The 14,045-nt window shown below is 41.5% G+C and overlaps 2 protein-coding genes across 3 annotated transcripts; both read right to left on the reverse strand.

The window, feature by feature from the left end:
• Positions 1-1,565: 1,565 nt before the first annotated feature.
• Positions 1,566-6,441, reverse strand: LOC104927257 (cytochrome P450 2F2). Of its 2 annotated transcripts, none has more exons than XM_027274015.1 (11): positions 6,109-6,441; positions 5,522-5,681; positions 5,053-5,205; positions 4,810-4,970; positions 4,400-4,468; positions 4,065-4,169; positions 3,849-3,987; positions 3,482-3,567; positions 3,089-3,190; positions 2,083-2,224; positions 1,566-1,991 (listed from the first exon to the last, which is right to left on the reverse strand). In XM_027274015.1, the coding sequence occupies exons 1-11, from the start codon at positions 6,268-6,270 to the stop codon at positions 1,789-1,791; spliced, it is 1,482 nt and encodes a 493-aa protein (XP_027129816.1). In that variant the 5' UTR covers positions 6,271-6,441; the 3' UTR covers positions 1,566-1,788. The 2 variants fall into 2 exon arrangements, with proteins under 2 accessions (XP_027129816.1, XP_019130370.2); XM_019274825.2 differs by having other exon boundaries at positions 4,810-4,976.
• A 2,535-nt stretch (positions 6,442-8,976) lies between these two features.
• Positions 8,977-10,423, reverse strand: gjd4 (gap junction protein delta 4). The gene is made up of 2 exons (XM_010741293.3): positions 10,360-10,423; positions 8,977-10,190 (listed from the first exon to the last, which is right to left on the reverse strand). Exons 1-2 carry the CDS (start codon positions 10,421-10,423, stop codon positions 8,977-8,979), a joined length of 1,278 nt encoding a protein of 425 aa, XP_010739595.3.
• Between the last annotated feature and the right edge of the window lie 3,622 nt (positions 10,424-14,045).

Here is a 14,045-nt window from a genome sequence, read left to right on the forward strand (position 1 = left end):
CTGATTGAATCATCTTCTTCTCTGTACATAGGTGTTAAAGCCTCATTTGTGGGGCCGGGAGGAACATTCTGACATGGTTGCCTATCAAATATTAATGTCTGCGTTTGATGAGAGGCAGACACAGAGGAGGGTGGAGGGGTGATAGGCAAGTCATGGCTTTTGATACTATTGATCCTTATGATACACCAGGGAGAAGGTTGTTTTTTTTTATCTCTTAATGCATGAGAGCATGCTGTGGACAGCATCGTGTGATCTTTTGTTACCATATTAATGCTTTTAATTTGGAACACAGGTTAGAAAATAGTTTAAATGACAACTTATGTCACAAAAATAAGACTTAAGAATGATTTTAAGAAGAGAAGAGTCAAATTATATATATACAGGCTTTTTAGCAGTGGACTTCAGTCCATCAAAATGTGATTCCATAAGATTTCATGAATATGAACACTGTCAGTTACTATGTCTCTTTTCCGATTTGCATCTGTCAGTGGAAGATGAACAATGGCACTAAAACCTCAGAGTTTCCATGGGTGTTTTCTTACGTACATAAAATATAACAGTGACCCCGGGTTTATGTGACCCGTTTAGATGAATGCTGAAGCCTCTGACCTCCTGCTCAGGCACATTATTCCCAGCAGGCCATTAGAGACAGCAGATGTTGGGAAACAGAGGGGTTCAGTGCTCAGGCTTCACGGTTATAGTTTCTAAGGGACTTAGACGTCATTGAAGCCGCTCCACTTCAGTTTGATTTGCACATTTATAAAAGGTGAGTTCAGGAAGATGATGGAGGTCAAATAAAAATAAAATGGAAAGTCAATGTTTGGTCAGTCGTGCAGTTTTTCAACTATGAAATGCTTCAATTTAGCTCTATGACTGAGCCCAACAAAGATATCAGCATAAATGGCCGGCTCCCCGTTGGCACAGTAACAATGCCTCTGTGGTTTAGTAGTCCTTACAGTGCACCCCTGCTGCCTCTTCCAATCCAAAGACCCCCCCACCTCCACACACACACACATACACGCACACAGCAGCAGCAGAACACTGTGTTCCTTCAGTCCTTCACTGACTGACTGACATGTACACAAAAGGAAAACCTCTTTCATCTGAAGCGCTGAGTGTTTTCCCAGATTCACTCGGAGTGCGGTCACATTCATTCCAACAAACGTGCCCGCACATGAAAAATGGGTGTGATGTCACAATTCTGATGATAAATAAATACTGAGGATGCTGAAACAAACTGTGACCCTGTGCCATATGTTGCTTTGTACAAAGTGAAATGAAATTCACACATAATTGAACCCGTCTGCATGTTCTTTGGTAAATATGACTGAGCTAAATAGTTTTTAGATAAATAATATGTCAGTGATCATTAGTTAGTGCCTTGCGGTCTCACCTCAAATGACAAAAAAAAAAGCATAAAGTATGCTAAAGATCACATAAGGACAGAAATTTTAAATCATGATTATGATGGAAATCGTTAGTCTTAATCGTTAACAAATTCACCTCAACAAGATTTCACAATGACTTTGCCCTGTACGAGTCCCATGAAGCTGACAGTGCCAGACTTTATGTCCCGAAATAAAACTTTATTACATGCAATATCAATTCTGTCCACTTGGGGGAGCTATTAACTAGATGTTGTCCTTGAACACACACACACACACACACACACACACACACACACACACTGCCTAAATAGTTTCCATGTAAATATAAAATGATCATATATAAAAAGTGTTTAATAGACTGTGCAGTGTGTTTAATATAATGTAAATTGTATTATATGTGTCATATTGGCACTTTCTGCTGTTTGGCCCTGAGCTGGACCTTCATGCAGTACGGTTTAGGTGACAGAGTGATCCCGTACACAGGAGTGTAGTCGGGCTGTCCGGCATCCTCAGGCCAGATGAACTTGAACTTCCTCAGCAGAGTCACCATGATGAGGAAGAGCTCCATGCGAGCCAGATTCTCTCCGAGACACATACGAGGACCTGAAACATGAGGCATTTTCAAATCGTGAAGCGATGTACTGTGTGTTTCTTAAAATTAGGAGATAAAACACTGGAGTCTGAGCTCTCATACCTGCAGAGAAAGGCATGAAGGCCTCTGGTTTAACAAACTCTCCCTGGTCATTCAGAAAGTTTTCAGGGTTGAATTCATGAGGGAATTTCCACTGCCCCTCCTCACTGAGCACAGAGTTCAGGTTTTGAATGATTAATGTCCCCTGAAGAGTAAAAGAGAAGTAACAGTGATGTATCACACAGATATACTGTACCTAGCTGTTGTGTTTGACTGTCTGATCGACGTAAAATATCGGCTGGCTCAAAACTTCTTCCAACTCAATGATTCCAAAACAGAGATTTTACTTTTCACACCCCCTACACTCCTCCTTCCTTACAGAAAATACCCATGGTCCACTGTCCACTAACATCAAGCCAACTGTCAGAAATATAGGTGTACTGTTCGATTCTGACCTCAGCTTCCAACCTCATATCAATAAACCTGTCCAGCCCAGCTTCTTCCAGTTATGAACCATCTCCAAAATCTAACCCACGCTCCCACCTCGAAGAAATAATCCACACCTTTATCTTTTCAAAACTGGACAACTGTAATTCAGTTCTCGCCGCCATCAACAATTAATCACTCTCACCTTCCATCTAGTTCAGCACTGCAGCTAGGCTTTTAACAGGCCTCATTTTAAGCTTCCCTCCACTGGGATTAACTGTGCATTTTGGGATTAACTTTAAGATTTTAGTGATGACTTTCACCTTCAAATTCACCTTTATCTGACAAGCAGTCCAAACCTCAAACATATTCAGTTTACAAATTGCACGAAGCAGATAAAAGTAGCAGATTCTCACATTGAAAAACCTGGAACTGGAGGATGCTTGATGTTTTTGTTTCATTTTCTGTCCCAACTGATAATTTTAGCTCCAAAACGGGCCTATTTTTAAAAGATGGGTTCATGTAATAACAAATAATAAATCTATTTGCTTTCAGCCCAGTTTTGTTCGTGGCATAGATCAACAATTGAACGCTGTCTCCTGGAAACTGTAAAATGATCCTAAGTAACCACTATCAGTCTTACCCTGGGTAAGGAATATCCCATTAGCTTTGTGTCATTTGTTGTACAGTGGTAGACACTTAGAGGGACAGTGTTGGCTATCCTTTGGACTTCATGGATCACAGCCTGGGGTAAAAGAAAATAGACGAAGTTCTTATGCTTTAATCAAACTGGAGAGAAGATTATTCAAGCTTTACCAGAAGCTCAGCCACAACAAACAGAGCAGTAAACCTTTTTATGATGGAACTAGAACACAAAGTTATGTAAAAACATGGAATGAACCCCTATCACCTGGAGTTTATGTTGTTGTATTGTGCTATGCTCTGCCAAAATATGTTACTCAGATCTATGTATATCAAACCTATTCAGAAATAAATAAATAAATAAATAAATAAATAAATCGGTCTGATAATGAACCTGCATGTAAGGCATGTTGTGTCTGTCATCATAACTGGCATGATCCCTCTTTTCCAACACCTGGTCTATCTCCTGCTGACATCGCTCTAAAGGTGAGAGTTAAAATGAGAGATAAGAAGGATAAGAGAAGAAGAAGAATGGGATGAAACCATTGAAAATAGCCTTTTCCATCTGATTCAATTGCAATGTCCTATTTTAACCGTTTTTTAATTATTATTATTATCATCATCATCATCATCATCATCATCATCATCATCATCATTATCAACTCACTGAAATGACGAAGAACAGACAGATCAGAACACCAAAAATAACATTTAATAAGTGAAAGAAGAGGTCAGAATGTTATAATAGTCATATAATGTACCTTGTATCGATGGGTAGGTCATAAGGTAAAGGAAGCCAGTGAGAAGGGTGTTGGATGTGGTGTCAGTTCCAGCAAAGTGAAGATCCAGAACAAACATGATGAGTCGATCTTCACAAAATGAGAAGCCATCATCGCCTCTCTGGTAAGAAGAGACAGATGGTTTTGATTTGATCTTTCTTTATCTTTTATTCAAATACATGTATTTGCACAACACACCTTATCCAGTTCGTCCAGATAGCAGTCAAGGAAGTCTCGTTGTTGCCCAGGGACTCTGGTCTCTTTGTGCTCAGTGATCAGACGAGTTACAAGTTTCTTACAAGTCTGAGAAATGAGAAATGAACATTTTCTGTTCTCTTTGTATTGAGTGAAAAGGAGGGGAAAGGTCCAAGGGGAGACAATGACAATGTTCTTGCTTAAAGCTCAATGTTCTGCATTTGAAAATTTTCAGACTTTGGTGACTCCAAGTGGAATAAAAAGACAGAGTAGGACATTAATAATGCTTTAAATAAAAGAAAAATAAGAAGTTCTCCAGGCCTAGTGAATATACTTACCTCTATGTTCTTAAATGCCTTTGTGAAGGGCAGCGGCAGGTTTCGAATCATGGGAACAGAGTCATACAGCTGGAAGGGAAGATACAGCTTTTTTGAAGTTGCATTCAGTTTAAAGAGGCGAGACATTTGGAGCAGAGAACTTCTTTGAAAATTCACATTTAAAATGGGAATGTGACTAAATGTGTATCAGTGCAGCATAGAATTGGTACATTGTACAGAAGCTCTGTAGTCTTTGAAGCTTTGTGTTTTTTGGATAGTTGTCATTAACATCCATTTCTTTTCGGGGGATTATAGCTTCTTTCCAGCACCTGAACAGCAGTTGAGTAGCTTGGAGCTCTGTGCACTTCAAATAACAACTGTATCAAATGCTGCATGTGGATCTAAAGTTACACAAACATGTTGTGACTCACCATAGCCCAGGGTCCATTAGCTATCTTGGAGTTTTCCTTAAAGCATTGAACAACGACTTTGATGAAGTTGTCATCATACTCATAACGTTTACCAAACAGAACCTGGCAGATGATGTTGGACGCCGCATTATGAAACATAACTTGAGGACTGAAGGTTGTACCTGTGACTGATGAAACAACACAGTGTGGTTAGAACATTACATAAAAAAGAGAGGTCACAATAAGTCCAACTTCATGGCTTACCAATACTTTTTTCCAGTGTTTCCATTGTGTACTGTATTTCCCCCAGAATCCTTTGCTCCATGGACTGTTTTCCAAGACCAAAATTCCTAAAGGTCATAAGAGCGAAGCGACGATGTTCCTTCCAAGTAGCACCGTAGTCTGCTAGAACAATACCTATAAGAGATGTGAATATAGGCATATGATGCTTTGGCAGAAAAAAGTGACACGATGCACTTTTTATTGAACGGCAGCCAGAAATTGCAATTAAAATGCTCATATATAGATTGTATATAAGGACTTCACACTAGGACAACAGTCAGCAGACTGTTGTATGTTTATTTGCCACCATTAGTTTAGCTACCAGTCATACTAAACCAAGTAAGGCTGTATCAGCAGGTCAGAAGTGTGTGTTAGGGTGTGTTTTATTTAACTTTTCATTTGTAGAAGAATGTGTTACTAGCCTTACAATGACACCCCATCCCTGTCTTACCTTTGCGGGTGAGGTCACTGACAAAGATGTCTTGAGGTCTTCCAGCAAAATCAGCAGCCTTTGTAATCATGGCCTCCTTCATTACCTGCACCCCATTGATGACTACAGCTGCTTTGGGTCCAATGAAAAGACTGTAGACGTTTCCATAGCACTTTCTCAGCTAGGAAAGAACACGGTAAGAAGCTCCTGAATCATTGCCAGATGCGATCGATCTGCATTTAATTCACACCCAAGACGAGGATTTACTTTTCAAACAGCAGCTACTCAAAGTATTGACACGTCCAATCATACAACCACATTTTTGTCTTTTGCCTCTCATGTATTCAACAGAGCAGAACCTCCTAACATATTAGTTGATTTACTAGCATTCATAGTCAGTCACTTGTAGCCTTGAGGCAACGGATTGCCTCAGTAATTCATGATCTACCCAATTTAATTAGGTAACACAACACGCTAATAGCCACTTTGCCATTGGGGCTTATTACACTAACATTAGTACTCAGTGTGTACTGTGCAGCTTTCTGGTATGAATGTGTGTGGTTGATGATCAGCAGCAAGTGTGAGTCCCATTTCCGTGTTGTTCTTACCCTTTCAAAGTCCCTCATGGGGTTGTCTAGGCTGAGATTTAACAGGTTCCCCAGTATCGGTAATGGAGGAGGTCCCGGAGGAAAGTTCTTGGGTCTCTGACATTTGAGACAGAGAATGAAGAAGAAAATACAGATCCATAACAGGATGAAAGAGACAAACATAGTGAAATTAGGCTGATTTGAAGAGCCTAGCTGTAGCTGACTGCTTGTTCAACTCCTGGACCCCGCCACTTCTGGCTGTTTAAATGTAAATAAGGCGTGGAAGGACACAACAGCGCGAGTTCTGACAGGCTTTGGTTTGTCTTGCAGAAGAGCACTGGGACAGCCCCTGTGTTTCACTTTCCCTCCTTTTCAGTCAGCATAATCAGCAGCATTTGACACACCTGTTTGCATGCATGCTATATATTTTGCATTCCATTTGACCTGCACAGCCCATGAAAACAATGATCAAATGAATTGTCACTGTTACTATTTTACTGTTATATGCAAAGAGTGTTGTGACTCAGCAAAATCAGAGTTTAATACTGAAAAGGTTAACAGTGACTCTAAACACATAACAAGATAACTGGGGGGCCTAATTAGAGCCCACAGTGTGTGTTTGCCCCATGTTAATCCAGCCCTGCCTGCCAGTCTGACCTGTATGTCTGCATTTTGAATACAATTTTAAGAATTTCACCTTACTGGCATTGCTAACAGACTACTATTACTCTGGATGGCCTGAAATAAACAAAAGTAAAGAATTGCTGCTTAATAGAGCAAATAAAGTGACATTTCACATCAGTAGAAGCTACTTAAATAATGTTTAGGAAATCTACAGCACAGGATTTTAGAAGCCAGATTTTCTTCTATTTACTGAAAGAAAGTGTCACAACCAAAATGTTTTCTGAAGACACAAATATTCACACATCAAAGTTTGTCATCACAATAACAGAGGACATTTAAATTCAAGTGTCGGATTCATTATATGGCAGCATTTCACATTTTGCGTCACTGGAGGGCAGCATGATTTCAAATTACAGTAATGGTGAGGAGACTACAGCACAATGGACGGACCAAACAAGAATGGTTGTACAGTAAAGTGCTTTGAAAGGATACATGATCTTCACTGTCAACTCATTTTAATAACACTGATGAACAACCATAACTGTGACTTAGAAAGATCACTTCACATTTGAGAGTCAATGAGAGAAACACATATAAACATAAGATAAAAAAACACACCCATTTTAAAGAAATAAATTCATAAATAAGTGTTTAAGATTTGTACATAAATTACTTTAACTACTACACTTTACTACTGGTTTTTGATCAAGAAATAAATGGCAATATAAAGGAATTCAATGGCAAATGAGCATACAATGATAATACAGTATTTGTATATGTTGTTGTTGTTAGAACAAGAAATATCACTTAATTTTACATTAAAAAGGAACATTTAATCATTTACAGTACAGAATACCAATAAGCACAAGTGTAACTCAGTCCAGCCTTGTTTTTTTGACACTAAACACTCGGTGTATAAAGGAGGTGCGACATCATTAGACCTGCTGTGGTCTGACGAAAACCCCCTGTGGTCACACTTATGACAGTCAGGGTGCAGCACTCAGTAGATAGGTGAGATATGAGGCCGGGAGCTTTTGTTGTCGCCTTCAAAGAGACCACAAGAGGAGGAAGATCAAGAGCTATCCCTTTACACAGAGACCAGCCCCTCAGCTATAGAATAGCAGATGCAACTGAGATGCCACTGATTTACTGCGGGAGTCTCTACAAATCATCTGTATAAGGTAGTCCGGACATTTCAAGAAAAGACTGTAAAACAAGCATTCAGGAACAAGTTAATCAGACATTACAGTGTCTCAACCATATACTGTCTATGATTAACATATGTCAAAGTGGGACCTGGTGTCTGACCCATGTTAATGTTGAGCTTTGATCAAGGTGAAACCAAAGCCACAGCAAGCAGAGAGCAGATATCCTGAAAGGCATCAGGCAACATGGTTCCTTTGCTCCGCTGAGCTCTATTTCTAGTGACGGTGTATGTTAAGGTTTGTATTCCTCCTAAGCTCTGCAAGGCCCTGAAATAGAGTGACAAGCTGTCTCCATAAATACAGAGCCCCTATGGGGGAACATAATTGCTTTGTGAGCCTATGTCGGCTTTAGCGGCCTTCATAGTGTCCTTCACTTCTGACGGAGGAATCCTATTCCAGTCTATGAGCTTGATAACACCACCTTAGCCAGATTATTGCTTTTCATTTCGGCCTGACCCTCTTATTCCAAAAGGTCGCCCAAGCATGGGGCCTAGAGGCTACCCATGTCCTCTGACTTCAATGACCCAAACACAAAAGAGAAGGGCTCTGTGGTGGTATCATATAGGGTGACTGTGGATGGGAGGTAGGGCGATGTATATGTGAGACAGGTCAAAGCCTGTCTTTGTTTATGGACAGTGACAGTGTGTCTGGGAAGGTGGGGGTAAAGTCAACAAGAGAAGAAACAGGTGGGCTGCACCCTTTTAGATTTTCTCAAGGTTGAGGTTCTTCAAGGACGCTTGGGGATAGGGTGTCCTGTCATTCTTGCCTTGTTTTGTTAAGAGAGTGGCCATGACTTGAATTCTTGCTGCTTTGCATCACTTCGCTGGCGCTCCTCAAAGGCAATGTGATCTGATGGTGTGATAAAACCACAGCAAATATGGTTATGCCTCATGAGTCTAAGGTGTCTGCCATTTTAGTTTTTCTTCAAGTGAGAGTGCAGTCTGCATTGTAAAATGAGGTAGATAGCATGGCAGGGTGTCAGCTCCAACAGTTGTTCCTACTGTGTAAGCCTCAGGGTCTTCTCACGTTGCAAAATAACATGGAAATAAAGCAATCCAGGTCACACCCACTCTGACCTTTTTTCTTGCCCATCATCGCTGGTCTGTAGCTCTGCATTGCCACCCAGCTCAACCAGTGTATACTGACCCACCTTTCTGGTACAGATTGCTGTTGCTGTGGAAACTTCCCTGATGGTCCCTGTTGATCCCCCTGGAAATGACCCAAGGTCCCGCCTGGGTGGAGGTGGTGGTTTGAGCCGACTGCGTTTGTTAACACGAATGGATCTGGGTGTTCCTAGTGGCTCTGGGGGACAGAGAGCCACCTCACTGCCATTCCTCTCCAGAGCTTCCTCTTGAGAAACAGAGTAGCCATTGTTTCCATTGGTGTTGCACCCTGGAGGTCCTTGAGAGCATGGAAGAGAGGAGTGCTCCAGGCAGGGTGGATCCTGACCAAGTACTGCTTCTCCACTAGAGCCCTTGCTGCCTCGCCTCTTCCTGAAACTCCCTGTCTGACCAACCTCTATTTCTAGAGCCTGCTGAGCCAGTGGGGTCTTTGGTTCTGTTGTTCTGGAAACTCCTCCAGCAGAAAGGAAACAATGTTCTTCTTCATAAATCTTCTCCACCATCATTTTCCTCTTGCCTTTCTGCGTCACAGAGCGCTTGATGGCACAGAAGAAATCCAACACATTTAGGAAAAGGGACAGAGCAGCCACACCAAGCATGAAGTTGAGCATCACGGTCTTCTCAGTGGGCCTAGAGATGTAGCAGTCCACCTGGGTAGTGCATGGTGTATGCTGGCACAGGAATCTCCTGGGGATGTAGAAACCAAAAAGATAGTAGTGAGCTGCCCCAAACCCTGCCTCCAGCAAGGTTCTGAACATCAGATGGAGGATGTAAGCTCCTGTGAAGCACCGCACCCACCCTCGCTCAGCCACCATCTGGTTTTCAGAGGTCTTGCTGAATGGCTCCTGGTGGATCTTGAACAGCGGCAAGGCTTTGACGTGACCTGAGGAGTTCAGGTCCACAGTGAGGCCATTTGAGATCTCATGGACCACATAAATAATAAAGATGAGGCAAGGAAGAGACAAAGTGATGAGCTGCACCAGCCAGAAACGAAAGAGAGAGATGGGAGAAAATAGATCATAGCACACGTTGGCACAGCCGGGCTGGATGGTGTTACACACAAATCGCTCCTGCTCATCCTGGTAGAGAGGAAAACCAGCAAAGAGGAGGATCAGGATACGGAGGAAGATCATCACAATGAGCCACACCTTCCCTGAAAAATTAAGCACCTTGGTATTAAAAATGTGCTGATCTGACAATAACGTGTAGCAACTATTTAAGATTTCACCTTGACCCAAAATATTTCACTGTACACAAACATAATACAAAACTTTATTTACACTGATCAGAAAGCAGTTATTGTGTCAGTGAGATCAACTCACCCATCAAAGTGATGCTGCGATTGACAGAGATAAAAATGACCTCAAAGGCACTTGATCCTGCCATGCTTTGTGTTCAAATCCCTCCAAAATCTTCTAGTCTTTGAGTCCCAGGCCACCTTAAGACAGCACCTCAAGCCAGCCACTTCTCCTCTGTCGTTTCTACTAAGGAGCCCAGTGGCTACCAGTAGCACAATAACCTCCAGGTTGACGGACGCAACGTTCCCTCTGCAGTCTGACGCTCTCCTAGAACGACTATCTGGAGGATTCTGGTGGGTAAAATCCAATCTGGTCCATTTGAATCATCAAAGTGTCTGAAAGACTGAAGTAAACCATGTAAATTACCTCTTCTTCTGTCCCCTGCAGACAACTGTCTGTCCTCAGACAACAGAAGACAGAAGTGAGCCCCATTGTGGGTCTATTCTTAACACACTTCCAAAGGCACGTCCCCATCCTGACATTGCAGAGATATTTTGGTGCTGCCGGTCGTCCTTACAGGAGAGTAGCAAGCCTCCTCGCTTACTCACTAAATTGCTCCATTAAGTACTCAAGCACAATGGCAAACATGTTCAGACTGGCTGCTCCATAAAAAAAATAAGCACTCACTGCTGCATCTTCCAGCAATGAATCAAGATAACATGCAGATATGCAGTCTGGATTAGCTCCTGTGAAATGTAAGTAGGTTGTAAACTGTGTTTGCCCACAGCTGATGCCAGTTTATGACTGATAAGAGCCTACTGTGTAGTCATTTAATATGGGTAGGAAACGAAAAAGTTTCCAACAAAAGCTCATATTATGATCAAGAAATCAAAATTAGTCAAGAGTTTTAGATACAATTAAAGATTATAAACTTAAATTAACATATCTTATGTACTTCCAACAAATGCACATCTCCCTCGTAAAATGATTTTACACAAATCAGTTCCCTTCCCATGTGCTGCACCCACCCGATGCCTCTGGTGGTTCACACGGCCGAAGCCCTGCTTGCCTCTAATCACTACAGATCAATGGTCATTAGCACTTCCATACTGGCTCACAGTAAGAATCCCACATGGCCCGAAGGCTGCAGATTGGAATATATAATGGATTTTAGTGAAAATAAATAGCGTGTAAAATTGAACTTTTTGGCTTGGTAGCACAGAACAGGAAATTACACCTGAAACTGATTTGACTGTAGTGCCGACATAACATTAAAGGGTGGTGAATGTTGTTTATCACTGGGAAAGTTTGAAAATGGTGATAAGCAATGTAATGAGCGAGGGCAGAGTTAACAAAAGTAACGATGGGCCACATTGAAATCCCCCGAAAAACTCAAAAGTGAAGCTGAACTGAAACTCATATGAAATCCGAAAGGTACAGCCTTACAGCAAACTGCTTTTCCTAGTCTCACTATAGAGGAGTGACTGGCACTTTTACTTATTTAGGTAGTTTGGAAACTTGGAAAATAGCTCAAGGCTTGTGCCGGTTTCTATCCACGAACAAACAATGAGGAGATGGTGAAGAGGACTGGCACTGTTACCTCTCCAGCATCATTAAAATGGAAAGTACCATCTGCTCAGGTAGGCACAGGGCATGCTGAACAGATGCAACCATTCCAAAAAACACTCAATAACAGACAAATTAGTCATTTTCATTTATTTTGACAGTAATACAAACATGTAGTGTTGGCTATTAGCACATATAAGCTCAGACATAAGGACACCGACTTCAATATCACTTCACTTTAACTTAATGTCAGCTGCTGAACAGTTCCAAACTTGCCTCAACTACTTGAAAGTGCCCACTCACTGATTGCAGGATAATGAGCCACACCTGTTTTCAGTTTTGCCAACTGAGCAGATGACCTGCAACCATACGACAACACACACACACACACACACACATTTTCTCCAGTAATTATGAATTATGTTTCCATAAAGCATCCGAGCCGAGGAATATGTGTCCTTGAGCTCATGGATTACTGTCTGTAATTGAACGTGGATGTGTGTGTTTGAGGCCATGTTGGCGAAAGTTTCATAAAGAGTGTTTCTCACCCTCTTCCCCTTCATTTCTCTGTCACCCCCTCCTGTCCAGCAGCTTACTCTGGAGATTTCTCACCTCAGTCATTAGCTGATCATCCACCTGATCCTGCAGCTGTTCCACGTTAGAAAAGGGAGAGATTAGAATAATCATAAAATGAGCTTTGTTGCGATTTGTGACACAAACATCTCAACATAATCTCAGAATGCTTCCATAAGCCAACAAAAGATGATGATTAAATATACGCAGAATGAGAAACTGATGATCCTTTTCACTGTGTTGTCTCTGTCTTATCACCAAAGGACCACAGGATTTATGGGTGGTGGATTGTTCTTTCTCCCTTTGGCACCTGTGGAACACTGCAATGCTGCAGTCTTAAGGGCTCAGACATGGTTACATCATCTTTAAGCTGTACTAAATAATATTTTACATGGACAATGGATGAAATGACAACGCGTAATGTGATAGGAGTCGGTTGCGGGAACAAACCCAGAGAGAACTATCACTCGACACTGCAGTCCACGTCAGCTCTTTGGTTTTTCAGGCCCGTAACTCAACTCATGAGTCTCACTGCTCTCATTAACCTGGATTTCAGCAGCTGCACGAAGCAGTTTTCAGCAAAAATAAAAAGTTCCTAAACCTGATGTACACTACCTATCAGAATAGACACACAAAGTTAGCAAACAGCTGGTTTATTAAACTTAAATCTGCAAAATTTGCAGAAACACGACTCAAAGCGATTGCTAATGTTGCTCCATGTTTGTTGGAGGTGCAATAATTTGCTAAAAATGAATATGGCCACATAGAAAAGGCTAACAGGCTGATGTTTAGCATCTCTAAAGAAATCACCTTTGCTGAACAACAAAACCAACTTTAACTCTTTGGTACATTAATGTATAGTACAGATCTCTTTGTAAAGAAACTCATGACACTGTAGTTTTTAAGTTATGAGATTGACTATTGACCTATTGTTTATGATGTGATCCTGAAGGTTGAACCTAATGTAGAAGTAAATGTCAGATGAGGGAAATTCAATGTTACTAGTCTTGACATATGAAGCTGCTCTCGTGCAAGGTAAAGAGTGTTAACACATGCTGATGTTGTGTATCTGGAAAATCAAATCAAACATCCTAGAGCAAGACAAACAACCTGGGGACTCATGTACAAAACTTGCGTACGCACAAAAAAGTGGCATACGTCCTTTTCCACGCTCACGTTCAGATGCATCAAACGTGAAATTATCATAGAAATGTGCGTGACCCACGCCAACTTCATAGCTGTCATACGCACGTTTCTACAGCTGTTGTCCCTTAGAGGTGAAGCTGGGAAACTGTTAATAATGTGAAAACAAGTAGTCATCAGAGTGATGTGCACATCAGAGACACACTTATGAACAATTAACACACCCACATGTTTGCAATTATATAGGTGGATATAAAAGCATGCGTAATGTGATGAAGAAAATGATATTAACAATGGCAGCGTTAGCGTTGTTAGAGGGCCTTGCAAATGGTGCAATCCGACGTGAGCGATTTAAGGAACGCAAGGATTTACTTGATTTACTAGAACGCAATAAGGGCGGGCGAGTAGCCCGGGGTTGTGCTGACTATGCTGGGGTTCCTGGCAACAGGGGCATTCCAGCGGGAGCTGGCCGATCGGTCAGGAGTGTG

The sequence above is a fragment of the Larimichthys crocea genome, chromosome XXIII (assembly GCF_000972845.2).
Source record: "Larimichthys crocea isolate SSNF chromosome XXIII, L_crocea_2.0, whole genome shotgun sequence".
In the NCBI taxonomy this organism is placed as follows: domain Eukaryota; kingdom Metazoa; phylum Chordata; class Actinopteri; family Sciaenidae; genus Larimichthys; species Larimichthys crocea.